This window comes from Colias croceus, chromosome 8 (genome assembly GCF_905220415.1).
Source record: "Colias croceus chromosome 8, ilColCroc2.1".
NCBI classification, from domain to species: Eukaryota; Metazoa; Arthropoda; class Insecta; order Lepidoptera; family Pieridae; genus Colias; species Colias croceus.
Genome location: NC_059544.1, coordinates 9,562,012 through 9,587,059, shown reverse-complemented (window position 1 = coordinate 9,587,059; position 25,048 = coordinate 9,562,012). Strand labels below are relative to the sequence as shown.

Here is a 25,048-nt window from a genome sequence, read left to right as displayed (position 1 = left end):
AGAGAGTGTTTGAATGTGTATAATGTAGATACCAAGTAGATACTAAAGCAGTGGTTTTCACAATATTAGTGATATAATTTGAAACTCTAACACTACCTCCTAACATGTGCATGTAAATATATTGAAACAAGTAAATACATGTGAATATAAATTGAAGTATCAAATTTGTCTGCCTTTTATAGCACAGGGCTGAAGAAACTAACTTAAACAATCAGTTTCTCTGCCTTTCACAGGAATATCCCACAGTCTCTACATTTCATGGTTCACTTTACTGAGAAAGTATGACACTAATAGGTTTGGGTATGATAACATTATCACAGGCAAACCAACTTTTTATAACGTTTTTGATAGTTCATAAAATATAACACAAAAACAATGTAGTATAGTGGATAAAACTATATTAAAAACTAAACCACGTATACCTACGAAATAAGATATTCGCGCCCTAAATCCCAAAATATCCATAATTGAATACATTTCAACAAATTTGGGCTGTGTCGTATCGGTTTCCAATTCACCCTGACCTTCTGTTCGTTCGTTTATTTTTATTTTACAACGTCAAAATATCTCTGATTTCCCGCCATTTGCTTCTGCTCCACAGATAATGAAAGCTCCAGAACTGACGTGGTAATTAAACCTCTTTGGATATTTTTGGATTATCATTTGTTGAATTCAATGAAGGTGTAATATGAATTAAAAAAAATATCTACACATTGTTTGCATTTATTTAACTACGTCAAAATTTGCTTCCGTTACATTTGATTCTACTTGTAGATATTTACATTTCATGAAAAACATGCTAACTCTCAAAATAACTATTTATCGCATAAATTGGAACATATCTATTATTCTACTTATATAATACCGTTCGATACATATTGTACTAATTCTTGTTCTCTCCTAACGGTCCTTTTTTTTCTCGAATTAACTTCGAGTTGATGATCGAATTTTTCCAAATTAAAATGGAAGCTCTACTAATTTCTGTATCTATCTGTAAACCGCACTGAATTTTCGCTGCCTAAGACCGGATTCGTAGCAAAGAAGTTATTACGGTTGAACATTTATTTTGATCTTTTCGTCGAGAATGGGCAAATTTATAGAAGTGGCCTTTTTGACTTCGATGAATGAAACAATAAAATGTAAAAAATACAATACAAAATATTATAAAATAATTTTTTGCTGAAACTATTTCTTCCATTCCATCTAAACGAATCAAATTTTTTTTACTGAAAAACTTGGTAAGAACTATGGATACACGAAAATTCTCTATATATTATAAATATGCTGAAAATATAATATTTGATAACTCTATATTGAACTTGCATTTAATAACTCGTTAGGGAATGAGAAAAAATAAAAACAAATATTTCGTATTCTCTCTGTAAACAAATGTAATTTAAATAAAATAATCAGGCTTCATACAAATAAAAAGCAAGCTAAAATAATTTATCAAAGCGTAAGCGAATTCCGTACAGTCTCGCTCGTCTGATGTTCGAGATAAAAGGAAATTTTAAGATTCCTGCGTACACTTTGTAGGAAATATTCAATTTTGCTTACTTATATATTATTTTATTGTAAGAGTAGACCAATCTATACTTGTATACGTAGTATATTATTATTAGTCTGTGTCTATACATATATATCTATACATATAATAAATCTGTAGAAGGGTCAATTCTGTACATTGAAAATATTGAAAAAATAAATAGCAGGGGGTGTTACTGGATCGATAAGTACCAAACCCAAATATGTGATTAAAAAAATTTTTGTCTGTCTGTCTGTCTGTCTGTCTGTATGTTCAGGCATCACGTGAAAACTAACGGTTCGATTTCGATGAAACTTGGTATAATGATACTTTATTATCCTGGGCATAAAATAGGATACTTTTTATCCCGGAAAAATACGTAGAAAAAAAAATCTTAACTTTTCTTAATTTTTCCGCGCGGACGGAGCCGCGGGCGGAAGCTAGTGATTAAATAAATTTGGTTTTGTCATTGATTTTTGTAAGATAGATTTAACAAATTAAGGTTATCTAAATTTAAAGAGGATTGGAGTCAGAAGATTAGGTACCTAGGAACCTATTGGGATAGTATTTTAATAAAGAATAAAGTAATAAAAGATCATTATTACCTAAGTACAATGTAAACGTATAAGAACTAACTAAAAAGTAGTTTGTAAACGATTCCGACCGAAGGCAATCTGTTATATTTTCTACATTTTGACGATTCAAAGGCGCTTCTGAACGAAATCTAGGTATCTGAATAAATAAATTTTCGGGCTATTGATTTTGAGATTTTTAATAGTAAGTACATTAACTGTATACCTACTACCTAGGTTATACTTAATAAAAATATTATCGGTTATACTTAATAATAATATCTTGTGTCATGCTCTATACCATAATATTATTTCTCTGTCTATCTCTAAAGTCTAAATGCATTTTTATCAAGTAGGTAACAATACACACGATCCCAGAAGTATATTTCTTACAATATTTATAGTCTTTCATGTAAGTAGTATTGCAATGTTTTAGTTCTAATCAATCATCTCTTTGTACTGTAAGACGTAGTGTGGATAAAGGAACTAGGAGATCTATCTTGGGAGAATCTATCTTTAGATGAAAACATTGTTATTTGTAAGGCATTGTTTTGTAAGCTTTTATCGTTTCTAAACTAAACACTGAAAACATTTTTTTTAAAATAATAAACATTATCGATTATTTCATTTTTTTATTCCAAATTTTCTCACGTAGAAAATGAATAGATATTATTATTTTAAGTATGTGAGTATGGAAATTGGAATGATGTAATGTTTATTTAAATTTGCCATGTAATTAATATAATTAATTGGCAGTTAAAATAAATAATAATTGGTTGATATTTCTCATAAAAGTTGCTCAATATTTTAAATTTAATTTTACATATATTTCGTGGCAACTACAATATTTTATTACTGCGCCATCTAGCGGTGGTCGCTCAAACTATCTCTTCTCCAAGCCTTGCACGATGGTACGATGTCGTGTGTACAGTGGTGTTGATTTAAAACAAGTAGATGGCACCACATGCGCTGTAAAAAATTTCGCACCATTTTGGAAGCAATAGAACATTTTGTTATTTGGTTCAAATATTGTTTTTTATGTTACGTTATAAGAAAATAATTATTGTCACAAATTTGTATTTGAAAATACCATTAGTACGAATATTTACCATGGTAGGTATTTTATTTTTAATTATAAACAAGCTCTAGGTATTGTAGAGCACATTGACAGCGCGAAATAATTTTCGCTATCATTTTTTGTTTATTCCACACATAAACCGACAATATTTAATTAACAAAAAAAACATTGAGACCTAAAAACTTGAGATTGACAGGCTACCAGTCCGCGAAATTAGGTACGAAACCACCCTGCGGTTATTTCCCCACAAGGGGATGTCATTTATCCGCAATTTAACTGTGAGGGTCCATTGACAATAGATATGTTATGGGGCAAGCGATTAATTCAAGCATTATGAATAATTCCCGGGCATGATGAATATTGATGCTGGTGGTGGACGTAAAAAATTGAGCTAATAAATAATTATGGAGTCCTAGTCGGCCATACAAGGTTTTCCCGTGAATTTACTTAAAAATTGAAGTAGGTAAGTAAAATTATTGTCAAATAGGTAGATAATTTATGGAAAATTAACACCTATTTATTACTTAGTAAACCATACCATTTATTACTTAGTAAAAAACTAAAAACCAAAAATTACGCTGTATAAACCAATAAATATTCAACGATATTATAAACAAAAATTATTATTTAGTATATAAGTAAGTAGGTACCATTTATCAAATAACTAGAGAAGTTTAATAGCTAGCAATTTAATAGGTTTTTAACTATAACAAAATGGCATAATAGAAAAGGTTGAGTACAACAATTAGAAACTAACAATTAAATTTTCCCTCTAATTTCGATTTAATACAAAATGTCCAATTACACACTTGACCCATAACACATATATTACTATTTTATATGGAGGGTTAATATGAGATGAAAGAGATCTTAAAACCATTTTTATTTATTTTATTTTATTTTTACAACCATGAAAATAACTAGCTCTATGTCGTGAGAAAGTATACTTTATTGTAAGGGTAAGAAGGGCTAACATTTAATAGCTTGAGGCTGTTATTTTCAGCAGCTTCATAAAAAGTATCCTATATTATATCAATAAGTTATAACCTAAAGCCAGGTATAGGCATATCCGTGGGTATCTATGCAAGATTTCCCCACTCAAAAAAAAAAAAAAAAAAGGTATAGGCATATAGAATTTCGGCCAAGTCCAATCAAAATTTGATGAATGGATTGCAAAATGTGTCCTGTGTTCATTACTTATATGTATAATAAGTAATTTTTAATAATATCTCGTGACTTACATAAGTAATTTTTAATAATATCTTCGGCGCATGTTTTAATAATATGTTATCGTTAGAGTTAGAATAGATAGGAATTCTTATTTGCCTGGCTTTGTCAATAAATTCAGCTCGTTCTTGAATTATTTTGGGTTCATAAATATGACATAATATAATTAACCGTAATTTCCAAGATTTATCCCACCAATAACCGTTCTAAACTCGATAATTCAGCAGATTTGCGTTCTGCGTTATCTTTATAGCTAGCACATAATTGCGATCGCGAACATCGCCAATAAATACCACATGTGCAATTTGACATCAAACGTGCTGCCTTTGTAAATCCGATATGGTCTCAATCAACTGAATCCGGTTGAAGTGACGAATTGCATGCGCAAATATATACATTATACAGTATGATTAATTGAATATATACAAGTACCTTACAAGTACATATAAGGAGAACCAAGTATATTACTATTAGTATCAAGTGAATTTGTTATTAATAATAATAAACACTTTATTGCACACACTTAACAAAACAAAGAAAAAATAATACACTCAGTGTAATAAGATGCGGTACAATATAGGCTATTATGTATATATGTAATATAGGTTATTATGTATATGAAGACTCTACGCTGGTATAAAATTTTGTAAAATGTATTTGAGCTGTTTTTAATTGAACTATTGAAAGAAACCCTACCTATGCAAGCGAAGACATAGACTACAAGGTGGATAACATATACTCCGATATCATTTGTGTCTCACTTTGGTATATTAAACAGAAAGATAAAGCTTTGACTACATAAGTACATAGTAACTAATTGTTACCAACTAGGTATATTATTAATCTGTTGTTTTGGACAAGGAAATAGACAAATAAGCGTCGTTTGCGTCCTTCAAAGTTCAAACAAACCAATTTTGAATCGGATGGCCTTAGGGGATAACCCAATAATATAATAATTAAGGAAAAATACATATATAAAGAACCTATTCAGTCAAATAATAATATATGTACAAACAATATCAAAAAAACTTATTCATTATTTATTCACATTTCCTATACACACACACAAATGCGCACTCCATTTAACAATATCCTGAAATAATTTGTCCGCTATTAACAGTTCAATGTTTCAGACTGAACAAGGATTTCTGTTCACGCTTGTACACGCGTCAACAGTGGCTATTCCCACAGAACATACAGAGGAAATTTATCCCAAACACAAAGGAATAGAAGATGAAATCCCATGAACTAATATTTTGTACTATGTGAATGTTAGGGCAGGTTAGTTTCAGGTATGTTGCAAGGCATTATGGTCTATGTACACATTGAAGTTAGTACGAGAACTGCCTGCCTTGAAAAGCTTTTCTAATTATTTTTTTTTTTTTTATGTGAAGAAGTTTTTTGTTTCTAGATACATAGTTACATATAATTATTAAACATATTATGCATCGTAAGCAATATTTGCATATTATCTTAATTATTTGGTGTCTACAATTTTATTGCATGCATTGCTGCATTGTGTTCTTTATTTATCTCACGATAAAAAGTCTTATAATTATCAGAATAAAGTTGTTTATTACTTGCATGTAGAGCTCAATGTAATATCGAGTAACGAGTTATAAAATTCTTCATATTTGATGATGTTAAATACAAAAATTCTTATGAAGTTTACAGGTAGGTATTCGTAATATTTCAGGAAATGGTAATTCAAAAATACACCTTAAACTTATCTCGGTAAGGTTTTTCTTTGCGCGGATATTAGTGAGTGAAATGGGCCGATAAATGATAAAATTAAAAAAATTATATAGAGCCATATTTTTGCACACTATTTATTGAATCTTATTTCGTTGTAATAAAGGTGAATATCGTTTGTATATACTCTAAGTGTTACTAAGAAAAGCTATAACTGACCAGCGGATCCACGTGGCTGGATCAAAGAAACGGACGTTGGTCATAATTGCTTGGTATTCCTGTCGCGAATTTTAACAGCATGTTTAAAATGTATGGAGGTATTTGTGTAATGTGTTGTACGGTTTGCCTAATGCCTAGGTTATGGTGCACTCCTACTAATACATATTATTAACGTGAATGTTTGTAAGAATGTATGTTTGTGACTCTTACACCGGAAAACCACTGAACGGATTTTGATGATAGTTGCTAGTGATGTAGCTTTCAGAGCAAGCAAAGTGGCAGGTGGGCCACCTGATGCTAAGTGGTCACCAACGCCCATAAACACTTGTAACACTAGAAGTGTTGCAGGAGCTTTGCCGGCCTTTTATGGACAAATAAGCTCTTTTCTTGAAGAATTAAGAAACGTGTGGTCTGATGGTGGAACTGTGCGGAATTTTTCAAATCGGACCAGTAGCCAGTACTTTCTGAGATTAGCGCGTTCAAACAAACAAACTCTTCAGCTTTATAATATTAGTGGTATAGACATGGGGTATAGATTTAATTATTTTACTAAATAAAACTATGTACGTAGTATATATCTGTCAACTGTGATAAAACTCTTTAGTACAATAAACACAGTATCAAGAAAATCTCTACAAAGATAATTCCAGAAATCCTACACATGACAACAATTTGATCGCGACAGTACCGAAATAACAGATGATTCAGTCTAGAGCAGAGATAATAGACTATGGCTGCTTTGTTTTATCTGTGCCAATCGTGAACTTACGCACTTGACCTTAAATTCTTTGAATGTAGGTATGGCGTTTGTTTATTGATGTGATATTTTTACAAAAAGTCTTCAAACTTTTATCTAATGTGGTGTGTTTGTTTTGACGCACACAAAATGGATTGTGATGAACTACCAATTAGGTACATAAATAAAATAAAAAAACGACGTGTGGCACTCGGGGACTGCCGCGGTAAAGCTAAATTGCATATGCTATGCCTTCAAGCCACACCTCCGCCCGTCAGAGTGGGGAGCGTGAGGTTTTTTCGTTACGGAATTTCTCGATTTGGTCCCCGCGCTCAAGGCTCGCGATAGAAGCTACGCAATAGCTTAAAAAAATGTGCAACTCAAATTATTAAAAAAATGATTAACTAACTAATATAATATTATAAAACCGTTTAAAAAAATTTAATTGTAAAAAAGTTCAATTGTATCACAAATAAATAATTTAGTTTACAAAGATAGTGTAGGTAATTTTAAGAAGGGAAAATTTAATTACTACGAAGACTCTTTTATAGTTACTAATACATATTGGTAAAAATTATTCTTTATAAAAATTCTCGTAAAATAAAAAAAAAATCAAAATCAAAAACGAATTTGTCAGAAGTGGGATTCGAACCCACGCCCACAGAAGTGGACTGCGACCTGAACGCAGCGCCTTAGACCGCTCGGCCATCCTGACGATATGAGATATCACGAAATTAGTGTATGTTATCATCAGTTTAAAAATAACCTCATACAGTGTAATTTGTTAGTGTTATGTAAACTTTTTTGTTAGTGAGCTTGGCTTTTTTGTCAGCTTTTGTTGTCCTTTTTTCTTTTGTAGAATTAATATAATGGACCAAAATGGTACATACTGCTTGTTCAATAATTATTTTTGCTTAGTAACTAATAGCATGGACCAATATATTATGGTAATAAAATAACACAAAACAATTCAAATAAATTACATTTAAGTTAATTGATAAAACATGAAAACAATTATTTTACTTACAATATAATGAATTAGGCAACTATTCTACAACATAAACACGCACTATGAGTCCACATTTAAAAAATTAAAAGGTGCCTATAAATTAGTTATAATCGAAACAGCCAACTTTTTCGAATACCTATATAAGTACCTAAATTAAACTTCACAATGAAGTGGATATTTTTGACAATAATCCACGTCCATCAGACCATCCATTCATCATTTATCAGAACGCTATCGATCGCCGGGGAGACGAAGACCCCCGCTACAAAATATTGGGACTTGGGTATTGTCCGGAGTGCCTGCATTATGGCCGTTTCAATGCTTAATGCAAGATGAATGATGGAGTTAGGTTTACTGGATAGTGTATAAAAATAAAAAATATTTAGGTATAAAGTGTGAAAAAAACAAATTGTATAATAATGATAGAAGTATGATATTTGTTAGAGTAGATATTATAATAATTAATTGTAGAGCTAATCATATTATTTTTATTACATTTTACTTTTATTAACAGTTTCGTTTGCATTTTGGAATTTTCTAACATAATTTTTATAGAACTTTTATTATTGAACCAATTTACCTCTTTTAATACCTAATGATGTATCTAACCATCTATAAAGTAATAATTTTGCGAAATTTTTCGATGTTTGAAAAGTTAGATACTCTACAAAGGAAAAATCGTTATTCTTTTGGTTAAATTGTGAAGTTTTTTCTTACAATTCACATCAAGATAATTACATACTAATAGTTGTTTATGTTTTAAGTGACCCTTCACTGAAATTGTTTTGACATTTTAAAATGCACTTCCATCGTTTAAAATAAAGTGTTATTTTGGCGCATCCAGTATTTATTATCCTAGGATATCCCTACAATGGTGCTTGAATGTCCCCTAGGAGCAGGGTTTGAAGCTAGGCAATATCCTGGCTTCGCACGAAATCTAGATAGAAGTCAGGTCAATTGCTGTGCGTTCATTTAACATTGAGATGGCTTTTAGTCTAGTCTATTAATTATTATTAGCCTGCTTCTTGGAAGGTTTTAAATAACGTTATATTTGATATCTTTCTTACTAATATTATAAATGCAAAAGTTTGTGAGAATGGATGTGTGTGTGTATGTTTGTTACTCTTTCACGCAAATATTACTGAACCGATTACAATGAAATTTAGCACACATATAGGGGGTAACTGGGATTAACACATAGGATAGGTTTTATCCTGGAAATCTCACGGGAACGGGAACTATGCGGGTTTTTCTTTGAAAACGCGGGCAATGCCGCGGCGGAAGTTATTTAGACATAATATAAATGTTTACGTGTGTATTATGTACACGATCCTTATGACGGAATTATGTCTTCTGTAAAATATTACGTTAATATACATACACGCGTAGGTATGTAATTTTCTTTAAACTCATTTCTCGTTAATAACTGAACAGTTTTGGGTGTTTTATTGTTTACAGCACCCATATATCATTTTTACTGATATTCATCTAAATATAAATCCATAATTTAGGACCTATAATGTTTTGGTAGAATTGAGGGTTGAGATTTACGACTTTTTTGGGGCAATAGTAACTATCAGTGGTGTTATTTTTATACCTACTCATTATTTGATAGGCGTTTTCCGGAAAAACTTTCTATCCTTATACTTTGATGCTCAATTTTATCTCATACTAGCATCTCGCCCGCGGCTTCGCCCGCTTTGTCTAAAAACTAAAACCTACCTCTTGAATCACTCTATCTATTAAAAAAAAGCTGTTGCATAGTTTTAAAGATTTTAGCATACATAAGGACAGAGAAAGCGACTTTGTTTTATACTATGTAGTTATTTTTACTATTTAGTATAAACAGAACTTATACTATGCTATTAGTTAGAATAATGTAGTTAGGGATGTTGAACACTTATTTTTATTAGTGTAGTGTCTAGTTAGTTACTACTTGACGTACCTAACGTTACATCGTTAAAAGCATTTAAAAAGAAATATAATTTATATGCGTAGCTATTAGTATATTGTCATAAATGAAAAATGTACTGGTGTTTATTTTAGTACCTGCTTATGTTTCCAGCAGAGGTCGCACGCAGCACTTTCAATGGAATATTTAGTGTGTAGTTCAAGTTAAGTGTGGAAGCGGTTAGTATATTATTTTGTTTGATATATTTACTTCATATGAATCATACCATAACATGGCTTCGTTGTTATGTTATTCTGTGACGTGATAGAAGGACAAACAAACAAATTAATACATTTTTCCCATTCTAGTAAGTATGGATGAAAATTATTTTATTTATTTACTGAAATGGATAACGCAGATCAATTAGTAAATACGAATGATATCACTACATAGTATAAAGCGAAGTCGCTTTCTCTGTCCCTATGTCCCTGTGTATGCTAAATCTTTAAAACTACGCAACGGATTTTTATACGGTTTTTTTTAATAGATAGAATAGAATAGTTCTCGAGGAAGGTTTTAGTATATAATTTATTAGGTTTTAGACAAAGCGGGCAAAGCCGCGGTCGGAAAGCTAGTATTCAATATAATTAACTAGTAATCCGCTGTCGCTTGTAACTTACAAACTCACACACGTGCTCTTGTTTATAATTTGTTGTCATCGAAAATGCACTGGGCTTCGCTCCACGGATGATGTGTTACGTATTTTTACACGACCATTAAAATAATTTACTTTTAACTCTTTTGTGCGGTTGCTAACCGGGTTTTAATTAAACGTTCAGGTGTTGAGTGGTTGGAAATTGGTAACATGGCTAAAAGTAAAACAGGGTTTTTATTTACATGTGTTAATGTCTATGAGAGTTTATATATAGAGGTAAAAAAGCATGTTTTAGTAATTAGTAATTACTTAGATAGTCTAGATAATATCTATAATACTGAGTAGGTACTCTCTGTTGAGATTAGTCGCCCTTGCCGAAATTCTATGGTCTTTCCATGCTTAAGATTTATATTGTCAAATGTCCTGTGTACATATGTTTGTTTGTTTTAAGAAAAAGATGTGTGTTATTTTCAGTTTAAACGTATAAAATAATTGCAATGAAAATATGCATATTAAGCTAATCTCTAATATATAAAAATCAATGCCACTTTTCGTTGTAATTCCATAACTCGAGAACGGCTGAACCGATTTCGATAATTCTTTTTTTATTATATTCCTTGAAGTACGAGGATGGTTCTTATGTAGAGAAAACGTTAATATGTACCACGGGCGAAGCCGGGGCGGACCGCTAGTATGTTATACATTAATTTACAGTCATTAGAAACATCTTAAAAAACCAAATTACAATAGAGAATAATAAAATCATTGGTATAATGAATTAATAACAGTTTAATTGCGAAATTAGTTTGTATAATTTGTTACCTTTTGTTAAGGTTTCATTAAGAAGCCTGAATTTCACCCTTTCGTTCTTAAATTGTAGAAAATTGAGGACTTGAAAATATTTAAATTGCTAAATTTGAACTACCTATTAGTGAATTGTTAAGGTTTGAGTTACCTTCAATTATAAAATAAATTAAACTTATAAAAATAAGCAGAAAAAGCGAAACTTTTAATATGAATAAACCACGATGTTCAACCTTTAGTCTCTACATTACCTTTAGCCACCATTTACTCTTTCAACTATTTAGTTGTATGAGTGTAGAATATATTATTACAATATAAAATATCTCTACTATATAATGTAGAGTATAAAATATATGTATGTGTGCGTGTAGAGACACAAGTCTCAAATAAAGTACATAAAAAGCTGAACATAAAGAACATTGAATCGAATAGGGCGTACCTACAATTTGGAGCTCTTGAAAAATTCAACAAAATATCCTCTTACCGTTCGAGAAAATAGATATGAAAAATTCAAATCATCAAATTGTTACACTCAAAGGGCGCCGCTCTTTGAAGATTGCAGTTCTAACGTACAAAGAATTATTGTACCAGGGCAGGACTTCGAAGGGTGGCAGCATATGGGGCCCTAAAGTCTTGAGTTGAAACCATGAAAGAGCAAATATCTAATCATATTGGCGTTATTGTAAATAAATACCCATAGAGGGTATAACCTATTTTTTTATTTTATTTTACGTATTTAAACCCCTCGCCCCGTATTTGCACCCTGAATGCGGCCCTGGCTAGTATCAAGTTACAGACACTCCGACAATCCCTAAGTCTAACAAATTTCTATGTAATTCAAGCCCGCACTTGTATGAGTTTACTTAATAAATTCGTGCGGTAATTCCTGATACTTTAAACAAATAAATTATAAGTAAAATATAGAGAAAACGAATCTAGAATTTTCGTTAGTATAGGTACTTCAATATTATTACATTTTGTGAAGGTGAAAAATTTAGTTAGATAAAAATATCATAAGCATCATTTTTTACAACCAGTTGACGTGTCATTAGCATACAGATGGAATATCAGTTCACAGATTTTAATGATCATTAGTTAAACATTAATTAAAGCTATACAGAGCCGCCTTTAGTGTGGGATAGTTGCTTAAAGCGCCAAAACGTAAAGGGCGCCAAATGCAATTTTTTTTTTAATGATTCAAAAAGAGTTTCAACTTTATTTATTTCATAAAAACGAGTAGCCAGTACTCACTACTATTTACACTCTTCTTTTTGAAGGGGAAAAACTGAATTTACAGTGTCACAAACTAACTGACCCGGTGGCAAAAACTGGAACTACGTGCCGGAATTTTGAAATGTCACATTTTCACAGACTTTTCATACGGAATATTTGGTATAAATAAAAAGTTACTTATTAATGTTAATTTACACCATTGGCAATGACATTATTTTTACCCTTGCATCCGGGGAAATACTATTTAGCGGCACTAAAATCGACATCAGTGACACCGACACCGGGTCAGTTAAGTTTGTGGCACTGTAACAGTTTATTGTAGATAGCGTATAAATATAACTTTTAAAAGTTAGAAACCTATAATTTTTATGTGTATCATAATAGCATGTGCGTTGACCGAAGGTCGCTAAAATAAAATAGAGTTATCCTTAAGAAGAATAGGACTGGAACAAAATAATGAATGCATTCCAGTATATGCATGCAGTATGTTGCCAGAATGCGCAGTAACAATATCTATATGAATATTTTCGCTGTTAGGTAACTAGTAGTTCGTCCCACTCTGCACAGTTTTATTCTGGAAAAAATCTATACTTATTGCTTATTGTTATTGAAGCTTTATACTGTAGAAAGAAATAATGAAAAATACTGTATAGTCAATCTAGAGATTATTTTCTACAACCTACCAAACTCTTTTCAATTGTATAATGAAATCTTATTCATTTACTCTTAATCAAAACTGCCATATTTTATAGTTAGGTAGGTAAAGTAAATAGTCAAACATACATACAAAATACACGAGTGCAGTTCCAAAAGCCAGAAATAAACAGCAAAGCGTCTTTGTACGGTCATTTGGATGGGTTTGAATGGTACAGACTAATCAATATCGTCCACATTGAAGGCACATCATACGTTAATAATGTGCTGCATTACATGCAATTAGGAAAAGTGCTGACGTAATTTGAGAATTGCTTTAAATAATTCTTATAATGATTGTGGTAAAAATGCTTGGTGAAAATATTGTGCCTATTAAAGATGCCGAATTTTCTTATACCTTTCTTTGAATGAATTGATCGCAGGAAGTGCTGTAAATAAGATAAATTAAATTATCTCTATCTGTCTTTTGCTTTATGTATGTAATCTATACTAAAGCTGAAGAGTTTGTTTGTTTGAACGCGCTAATCTCGGGAACTACTGGTCCGATTTGAAAAATTCTTTCGGTGTTAGATAGCTCATTTATCGAGAAAGGCTTATAGGCTATTTCATCACGCTACGACCAACAGGAGTGGAGCCACGGGGGTCGAAACCGCGCAGAGCAGCTAGTAATTAATAAAATGTTGAAAGAATTTAAATTACCTAATTTACGTTCCCAGTTTGCTTTACACCATATAACTATTTACTTCCCAAATTTCGGCTCGACATTGCATCTATATGCATATGCATGGAGCATTTCTTTTGTTACATGTCATTGTACAGGCAAATAACGCAGGAGTGCTTGCTATGGTGTTTTTGAAAGTCCTTGTTCCTAGTCTAGGAGACGACATTTTTCTTATGTGTTAATGGACAAAATAGATAGCTAGAACTAACTTCTACGAAACGAAGTACGGACCATAGATCTTCTAGAATAATCTGGAATGTAGTTTAGGTTAAAATTTATTTATGTAATATTTCTAATAGGCAGATCATTATTCAAGGAATATGATTTGATAATTATATGAATATACTTTAAACTGCTTATACGTAATTATGATTTGACCAGTTGTAATTCCTATAATTGGGCTATTTGAAATCAATGCGAGTGGTTAATAAAAGGTATAAAAAGACCCTAAAACCTTAGTGAAGTTGAGTCCCTTCGGTCGGTATTTTATATATCCTGACTTTTTATTCTCCACCAAGAATCAAATCTTTCTCTATGTTAAACGCACAAATATTTATTTATGAAAATAATTTTACAAAGACACAAATAATAAAAAGGATAACCTAGACAAGATATAGGCCAAGTACTGTTACCAGACAACAACACATTCATACTTGTTTCAAAACATAAAACATTTGCTTGATTAAAAAAATATAATACAATATAACTCGATGCAGCCGACCTCAATAACAGAACAATATTAAAAGAACTATACATTTAAAGCCCCATATGATTATGTCAAGCACACTACCTTTGATGTAGAATGAGATTACGAAATTAAAGGATAAAATTAAGTTGTACTTAGCTAAGCAGACGCACTTAGTATAATGTCACTCAATGGCTGAATGATGCTTTGAGAATACTTACTTAGAAGTCACTTGGAGTTAAGTCTCGACTGCCAAATTAACGGTTCACACATATGAATCGAATGTTTGGTGTTTTGCATTTGTGTAGAAATGAAAAGGCGTGAACCTGAACCTGAGCTAAATGTACAGGAATAGGAAACCTTAATAAAATCTTCTATTTAAAATAAGGTAGAAATCGGACGTAAAACAGTTATTTATAGCAGTAATTTATTTATTTAATTAAAGTCGTGTTATTAATGAACTTCATAATAAATCCTTAACGATCTGATCAATTTAAAACGAATATACAAAATCCTAGTTGAATCAATTTTATTCTAACCGACGACACTGTCTCTTTTAATTAATTTAATTCATAATTTTATTTATTAACAAAAGTTCCTGAGAATTGATTGAATACAAAGTAAAGCTTCATACAAACACATGTGTTGACACACGACACTTCTGAGACGAGCTCATCAATTGTAGACGGCTAATAGACATAAATCATAGCCGACTGGGCTAAGTAATAGAGGCTCGTTTGCACTCGACTAGCTTGTAAGAATGCAGGGTTTAGATCCGCCACTTTCTGTAAAAAATTCAGAAAATGTTTATCTATGCATTGTTTAAGTTTAAAGTTGTGAAGCAAGAGTTATTTCTGAATTATTTAATACAAATTAAAGCTTAACTTGAATACATAGGTACAAGTTACTTTCAATGCGGTATGCCACTTAAACTAAGATAGGAATAAAATATAATATTATGTATACATCATAATATATTAGTTGTTTTGAAGAGAAGTTTTTTAAACGCTTGCATTTATTTTCCGACAAGTTAGCAAAATACAATTGAAACAACAGAATTCGATAAGTGCCACTCTAGTCTTCGATATATTCAGATATTTTATCGAATAAGATCTAAGGCAGTTACTGTCTAATACAAACGCAGCTTCAAGATTCCCACCTCTATTAATATTTGAAGACAGCTTCTGTGGCTTCCCATGACACTGATATGACATAATTATCTAGAACTAAGGTCATATTATGTTTTTAAGTTTGATTTTCCTTCTATTTTTCAAGGAAATACGATAACGTTGAAAATACGTCAGCTTGATAATAAGATTATTGATTTTAAAAGTAATAAAATATAAAAAAACACATTTTTACTCACGAAGAACAAAAAAAGTGTATTTTTTCTTTACCTATTTCTATTTTTTCTGCCCGTAGGTAACATAAAAGTTTAGTTCTAAAACTAAAAACAGTCTAAGGAGCGTCTAAGGGGCAATTTTAGGACAATATACCTGTTAGCATGATGCGCCTCCTTAGAAGGGGGCATAGGAGTGGGGATCCTCCGGCCCCCCCTCACGCCGTTCATAGCGCACTCAATTCAGGGCTGAAACAAAAACATGATTTTGTGTACTTTGCTAGATATGACAGTTAGGGCTGCGTTAGACGGTTGAATTTAGATTTTTTTTTGTCAATTATTGAAAGATTGCAATTTAAAAATAATACCTACAGAATATAAATATGTTGATCACTCCACTGTTATATGAAATTTATTATATTTTTAGTTGATTAGAAAGTAAACGTATAACGTGTTTGAATATGTATCGATTAATTAAATATTAAACGCCTAATAGATACAATTTCCCAAAAATATCGTTTCAAAACTGTAATTTGTGATGCGAGAAGGCGAATATCCAGTAGCCTTTCTAATAGCTGAAGGAATATTTTAATATTAAAAGTGTAATATAACATAAATTTAATATTTTCAACTACTATGGTAGCAAAAATTGTAAAGGAATTTCATACAAAAAATTTCGTTCGGACTCCACAAACGAACGCCGCTCTGTCTGACTGCGCCCTTAAAGATTAAAAAATTCAACGCAAACTTTATTGAAATTGTTGCTCTAAAATCCATTGTTTTTTCTTATCATTACGAAATAGCTTCCAGTTGTGTTTGCTTTGTCTATAGGTATAGTTCCCACTTGTTATTCTGATTAAATTGTTTTATTAGGAAATACTTAAGTATGAGAAATGAATCCATATTACTATACTTAGGAATTACTAATCACTACATAGTATAAAACAAAGTCGCTTTCTCTGTACCTATGTCCCTATGTCCTTATGTGTGCTTAAATCTTTAAATTTACGTAACGGATTTTGACGTGGTTTTTTCAATAGATAGAGTGATTCATGAGGAAGGTTTTGTTATATAATTTATTAGGTTTTTGACAGAGCGGGCAAAGCCGTGAGTGAAAAGCTGGTTCCAATATAAAAGTTAGTTTTGTATTGTATATTTAATTCATAATATTTTATCGAATTAGAAGATTGTCACGACAAATAAGAGCGAACATTCATTACATATTGCACGACGATGCGAAGCATCAGAGAGTGCTTTACGATCGAAAAATTTTTTTCGCCTCATTTTTGCAGCTATTCTTATTATTATAGCCTTGTTAGTTCACGGAATCAAGATATTTTGCATACTATTGTCGAGATAATTTAATGGAGATTAATCCCATACTTTTTAAAAATTGATTTACTTCAATAGAATTGGAAAAAAACACCGAAATAGGTCAAAAAATTTTCCTGTCCGTCATGTGTGAAACCTGAAAACACTATAACTTGTGAAAAAATCCATCATTTGAGTTAATTTTTTTTTTAAATATTCTAATCGACGATTGTAGGTCACTGAATGCGAATGATTAATTAATTCAGTGTCGTTTAATTGCAATTAATAAAAAACGAAAACTACAAGACTGTAAGTATATCCATATATATTTTTTTTATATTTCATAATTAAATGAGCATTATGAGTCGTGCACTTTTGGATTTTCCAAATAATATTTAATATTTATCATCATTCCAATAAGACTAAACTTAAAAATTAATCTTTGATAATATTTTCTATATTTTAAAGTAAATTGAAATTTCCTTTGTGGCGACGTAACCGTCAACCAATAAGAGCGTTTGATCAAAATCCAATGAACCAAGAAGTTCATTACAGGACTCTTGGTAGAATCTTTTAATATTCCTATGAATGAAAATCTCTTATTTATTTCAATTTTGTTTACAGCTTTATATATTTTAATATGCAAAAATTAATCCAAAATTGAGTGATATTAATAATTGTTTTTAAAAGAAAATTATTGATAATTTTTTTCTCGTGCGCTGGTAGATACGTATAGATAGGGAGGCGAAGAGGGGAATTTTCTGCAATACTCGAGCGTGGCAGTTTAAGATATGAGAGATACCTTAGACCTAATAGAACAACCTTATTAACTATTTAGCTCTTTAAGTAGTGACGCGCGCCCAGGATAGACGATCAGATTAGTAAAAAAAAATCGATAGTCTGAAATACTCGAGCGCGTCAGATTAAGATATTGGGGGTTGATTTTAGTGTTTTAAGACTAAATTTAACTAATCTGACCATAAGTCCTTGACGCCGCCGAGTTATAGGGTCGCGAACTTGTAAAAAAAAAACGTTAATCCGGCATTCTCGAGCGCGATTGTTTTTATTTTTATTTTGAAGAATATAATCTAAAACTTACTAAAAATACCAAATCTGCCGGTTTCCGCATGACTGGAAGTCTGGAGGAGCCATTTCATCTTCCGAAAAACGCGTTGCAGCATATAAGTCGCGAACTTTACTTTTTCCAAAAAAAAAAGTTTAAATAAACAAAAAAGGTAATTTTATTTTACAAAAAAAGGTCTCTTTTCATTTTTGTCCAAAGTTAAAACTTTTTTTACTTGAAGCATCGTAAAAAGTCAAACTCCCGGTTTTTTGTGTATATCTCGAAAACTGAGGGAGTTAAGAAAAATTGATATGAAATAACGATGATTAAAAAAAAGAAACCCACAAACCTTTTTCGGTCAGATTAAGAGAACCCACCAACATTTTTGTCAGATTAAGAAAATATGCTTTCAGGATACCGAGATAAACCTCCCCTATGAAAATCTGACGCGCTCGAGTATTTCAAAAGGACTCTTTTTTTCTGCATTTTCAAAAATTCATCATAACTTATCGTCATGTCGTAATCGTCAGTTTTTTTAAGGGGAGCTTCCTTGGGGCCTACTTAACACCCCTTCCGAAAATCTGACGCGCTGGAGTAAATTTTTTTTTGTGCATTTTTGACGAATTTTTATGCCTAGCCCCACCACGCAAACCGGCAGATTAGTATACCGTTGTTATCAGAGGGACTTGGGGCATACGTAGTATGAATATCTGACGCGCTCGAGAATGCCCAAGTAACTGTTTTTTTTTACATTTTTGAAAATCCGTACACGCCAAACCCACCGCTTAAATGGTTTTTACCATAGAAGCTTTTCTTTTCGAAATTATTTTCTCTTTCGATTTTGATAAGTCTCGACGACGCCGTTGAATTACGTCATTTAGCTACCTCGCCTCCCTATCTAGTAGGACCGTAGCTGTACGTGATAATGAATGATTAAAAAATTGTAGTATATCTTCTCTTAAAATAAGCATAGATTATTACCCATTATTACCCTTGTAAATAAATATTTTGTTCTACATATTAGGTAAACATCGGTCACATAGTCTAATAGGCATAGCAGATAGAGTTTGTACCGTGAAATACTATATAAATTATTTATGTTTGTCTGTCAAATGAAAAAAAAAAACTGTGCACAATTTTTTGTTATTTTCAGAAGTTTTTCAGAAGATTGCAGCAATACATAGACACAATTATGTCTACCGATTCTATTGGCTCTCTTATTAAAGCGAAACTCAACATTATTATTATTTAAATAACGAATTTGTAAATTTATATGAACTTTCTGTAAATTATTTGTTAACAATAAATCATTAAGTATTCAATGTATTGAAATACTATAAACAATTCAATTAACATCTCCATCATTAATTACGTCACGTCATCCACAATTTATTCACGACTAATAAACGCAGTCGCCACACTGAATAGCAAACAATGTACACATTTTTACGCCGTATCGCATTCAATTAAGGGCTATTTTTGTGTCACTAATTAAGCAAGTTTTTAACACGTCTGCGCTATTGTATTCACATTGTATGAAGGTACAGAGCACGAAGGTTTGATACACTAATGACACTTCGGGATGTACCACAGACAGCAGACTAGCTTTTCCGTTCGACGCTGTATAGTGTATAGTCTGTGGTAAACGTTTGCCGCGAAATGCGATTTGCAAACGTTTGGAATTTTTAATCTGTATGCCTACGCGTTCGAGAATTGCTGTTCAATGAACTCTAATAAAATTAAAAATTCGGAGAACTTGGATAATAATGGTAGACAAGGTTGGAATTGTCGGGTTGCTTCATTATTGAGCCTCGCAGTCTGGTGGATTTTGCTTTTCTTATTATATAGAACGTCTGGGATATTGTATATATACGATATTGCTAAAGAAATAAAAATATTTGAAAGGTATTTAGAAAATTCATCTAAATCAATCTATACTAATATTATAAAGCTGAAGAGTTTGTTTGTCTGAATGCGCTAATCTCAGGGACTGCTGGTCCGATTTGAAAAATTATTTCGGTGTTAGCTCATTTGTTGGGGAAGGTAATAGACTATAATATATTATCATCACGCCAAGACCAACAGGAGCTGAGCACTGCCGGTAAAACCGCGGGGCACAGCTAGTAAACGTAACGACAAATTAACAAGATAAAAAGATACGTATGTACATTAAACAGAACTTTTCCATAAACAGTATACCTTACAAAAACAACTCATACAACAACTGTTAAAGTTACTATTAGTATTCGCAGTGGGTTAGTTTTGATGAATTCGGCAGTTTAATTTAAAACTTCGTGAATGTAGAGCGGGCACAATCTTGACTTGGCGTTGTCTGAACTTCACGAGTTTGTAACTTTAGGTGCAAATAAATAGGTATACTAGATTTCTAGAAATTTATCTAGGTTATAAACACAGGTTATAAACGTTTTGATATGTTATATAATATGTAGTTACGTTTATGGTCCGAGTTAATTAAGATTTCATACTTAGTTCTAGAAGAATCTATAGATATGCTATTAAAATTTTTGGACCATATTTATTTTGTCCAATTTTGTATTTTGCTTAGCAAATTGCTTTATATTAATAAATCATTCTCTATTTTATACATTATTTACATATCCTAAACAATTAATAAATATATGATTTCTCAACAAACGTTTGTTGTAAATAGATAATTTTTAATTCATATCTCTGTAATACGACCAAATTTTGTAAATCATCCACGTTGTAATTTTTTAAAACTTGCCAACAATATTTCTTCTGTTGCTGCGTACATATTAAAAATACAAAAAATCTACGCTCCAATAACTCTTCAAAAATATTCCACCACCATTCACAAAATCAATCCTCGCAAATTGTATCATTAGGCGTCATGTTAACTAGATACCGCCTCATTACAAATTCATCTCTTAATGGCCGAGGTGTCAAAGGAGTCGAGTAGTTGAATCGTGAATGTAGCTGCGACTGAATTCCACGCAATTTTTAGCTTATTGCGTTATATACTTGGTGTAACCATTGTGATGTTTTTGAAAGCTGTTAGCTACGAAGTACTTGTGTGTAATGAAAAAATGGTGCTTTTACGGATTTTGCGCTGTTAATTATCTATTTTACGCTTCAATGAGTTGCAAATGAGGTTTATTTTAATTCAATTTCTGTAACGCATGTTTATCTGTATTAAAAGCATTTATAGAATCGTAAACTATGTATTTGATCATGTGATGATCTTCAGCAAAGCCTTGTGCATGAGCCCACAAAGCCTGAGTTGATACTAACAATCTTCGAATGTATACGCACAGGCGAAGTCGGGGTACACAGCAAGTTGTGAAATTGTACTGTTTAATGTACTTTTCAAAGACAAATGAATTAAATTTTTTATATACATTCAATCCGGCTAATCTCTGAAACGAATTGACTAAATTTCTCGACAATTTCACTGGCTGATAGCTAAAAAATATAAATATTAGGTAAAGTATTTATTCGTTTACCTATTTACTTTGTGAGTGTTAAACGTCTGCTAGTCCCTTAGTAAAACTTAAATTCTGTAAATACCTTTATACCCTTAACACCTGATTCTAGTAAATTCATTTAAACTTAAAATATAACTGAAATAACTTTCACGATAATTACCATTCAGCAATTGATTCCCCGTCCCCTTCTATCTCTACCTACACGAAAGGGACGGAAGAAAAGGGAATTAGATGCAATTCCATTGAATAGAAAATTCCTGAATCTCATTTAACGACTTTATTGGAGTTTTATAAGAAGCCCGCGATTGGCAATCAAACCCACGGTATCGTATTTGCATTCTGCCAGACGTGGAGATTTTATATGTTTTAATACTAGTTGCGGACCCTGGCTTCACTCGCGTAAATGGTTTTATCAGTAAGAAAAATGTAAAGGATTTCATTAAATAGGTAATTCAGTTTAAACTTATCATATTTATTTACTCATTTAGAAAAACAATGTGATATAATAAACAATGTAGGTATATAGCGCCATGGCGGCCTATCACTGTGCAGTGATCTCTACCAGGTAACCACGTCGAAAAAGATAATATCCTAAATCTCTACTTTCATTCTTCATATGCTAATATTTAAAAGCTTGTCACTTGAATAACTTTATTACTTTCAAAAATCACTACATAGTATAAAACAAACTCGCTTTCTCTGTCCTATTATGTCTCTATGTCCCTTTGTCCCTTTGTATGCTTAAATCTTTAAAACTACGCAACGGATTTTGATGCGGTTTTTTTAAATAAATAAAGTGATTCAAGAGGAAGGTTTTAGTATATAATTTATTAGGTTTTAGACAAAGCGGGCGAAGCCGTGGGCGAGTAGCTAGTATCCTATAATAGCTCTATTTGTACATAAATATCGAATTATTCATAATCCTTCCTACCTGTTTACAAACCCTTCATTATTTAACAGTATAATGTCCAATCAAGTGAAGCATCATTATGCGGAACCACGCCTACGGAGTGACTCTTAATAATTATCTGCTAAACGTGGATGTTAATTAATGGCCTGTAAAAACAATGAAAAACTGTTTAATAATTGTATACCAAATAAAGTTGTTTATGCTATAAAACTAAATAGTTTTTATAAAGCTGAAGAGTTTGTTTGTTTGTTTATACGCGCTTATCTGAAATGACCAACATGCTATCATCAATTATAGGAGTGGAGCATTGCGGGTAAAACCACGGGGCACAGCTCATACTTTAGGTATAATTCGGGTTCGAACCCCGTTTAGTGATAGAATTTTTTTTATAGAAATTACTGAAAGAAGTTTTTATTAAATTAAAATAAAACTTCGATTAGGTAAGTCTCTTATTTCTTTAATCCAATACCTATCGATAATATAGAGTTAAAATACGTTACAATTTTCATTGTAATCTGCTATAAAAATCATTTCTTTTGCTACTAGTTGATCAATATATATTTCGATGAAAAAGTAATCGAGGTCGTAAAGCTACAAATGGACTACTTTTATGTTTTATATCCAGTGTTACTCTCACAATAGAGACGTTTTATGCTAAAATGCATCAACCCCTTTTTCATAGGAACGTAACATATAAATATACGAATCCATAATATTAGGTACCTACATACTAGTATTATAATATACTAGCTTGAAAGACATTAACCCTTACACAGTCGATTTAAAAACTTTTCTCAATAGGTAACTTTTCTAAAATACACAGACATACATTTCAATTTCCTTCCTACATTAATCTAAATTCTAAACAAACAATCATAATCATATTATCTGAACAATTAGGTATCTCTTCATTGAAAAAAAATCTTATGCGAAACACTGCAATCGTCTTACATTCGTCACAAAACCGTTTCACAAAAAAATTGTAACAAATTAATATTAAAAGCTGAATACAGTTCAAAACGTCTGAAAAGATGCACGTACAAGATGCAACGAGTCATCTCGGGGTGATAACATCAGCCTTTTGAGCATTGCTAAGTGCCGTAAGATTGCTCTGCGATATTTCTTATTCTGACGACTTTAATATGAATTGAGATAAATTAAAATTTTCAATTGTGTGTTTTTAAATCGTAGTAGGTGTTACGTAGGGAATAAATTGCAGAGGCGAATTGAAAGCTGTTCGTTTGTAATAGGTACAATCCTTGCTAATATTTATTAATACGTAATAAATAATTAATATGTAGGTACTTTGTTTGTCAGTCTTTCACGTCGCAACGGATCGACTTAAAGATACTTATGATTTTTGCGTCGGCTAGAGATTGACATATTTTGCTACTTTTTACTGCGGTCATCTACACATCTCAATTCGAAAGGAATTCTCTGACTGCGGGTAAATAGCTACCAGTAAAATTATTATAATGATTGGTACTAACATTTTAATTTATTTCTATACACCTGTTCATACTTATTTCCTTATTGTGTTTGCTAACAAATTGCATACCCTAGCAGTAAACATTTGTTTAAAATATTAGCACTAGTGTCTAGATAGTGTGTATGTGTGCGTCAGTCGCGGTGGTAAATTATTTGATACCTAAGAGCAATTAATTTGATACACACACAGAGATATTAAACGTTCTATTCTCTAATCGTTCGCTATTTTATATAAATTAAAGCAATGTTCATTTTAATTTCTTACCTATATTTCAGCACAACTATTAATGATCTCATGATAAAATACAATTTGACGGCATATTATGTCAATAATAATATTTTTTTAAACATTATTAAAAAAAAAATATTTTGACAGAAAAACTATGTAATTATAAACATGAAGAAAATACATTTTCTATGAATACATGCCATATACAGTTTCTTGAACACATGACGCAACGTTCCTAATTTACAAATTTGAAGAGTTTTTAACTTAATTGGCAAAATCTAGAATTGTAAACATTCTTTACTAAATAATAAAAAACTTGTGTAACTTCAGCTTAATGTAGTAATTATTTACACGGAACATACTATTTTCAGATACCTCGAGAATTTTTAATTAAGGGGCAGTGAATAAAATGTGCTCCTTTCAATGTCACTGTTGACGCGACCTCTTAAGGTTTATGAATGTCTAATTACATGTCTTCTATTAATTAAATGTAATAATTCAACATGGCGGAATATATTTCATAATACGGTACGTTTTAAT

At 31.5% G+C, this 25,048-nt stretch overlaps 1 protein-coding gene and 1 non-coding gene across 2 annotated transcripts in view; both read right to left on the bottom strand.

Moving 5' to 3' along the window:
* The window catches only part of LOC123693533 (kinesin-like protein CG14535), a 267,034-nt gene that overhangs the window by 227,910 nt on the left and 14,076 nt on the right, over positions 1-25,048 (bottom strand). The window contains exon 2 of the mRNA XM_045638690.1: positions 16,198-16,289. Within this exon, the coding sequence (XP_045494646.1) occupies positions 16,198-16,271 (74 nt within the window). The 5' untranslated portion in view covers positions 16,272-16,289. The remainder of the gene's footprint in view (positions 1-16,197; positions 16,290-25,048) is intronic.
* Positions 7,681-7,764, bottom strand: Trnal-cag. The gene has a single exon. It is a non-coding gene; the product is annotated as a tRNA-Leu (tRNA).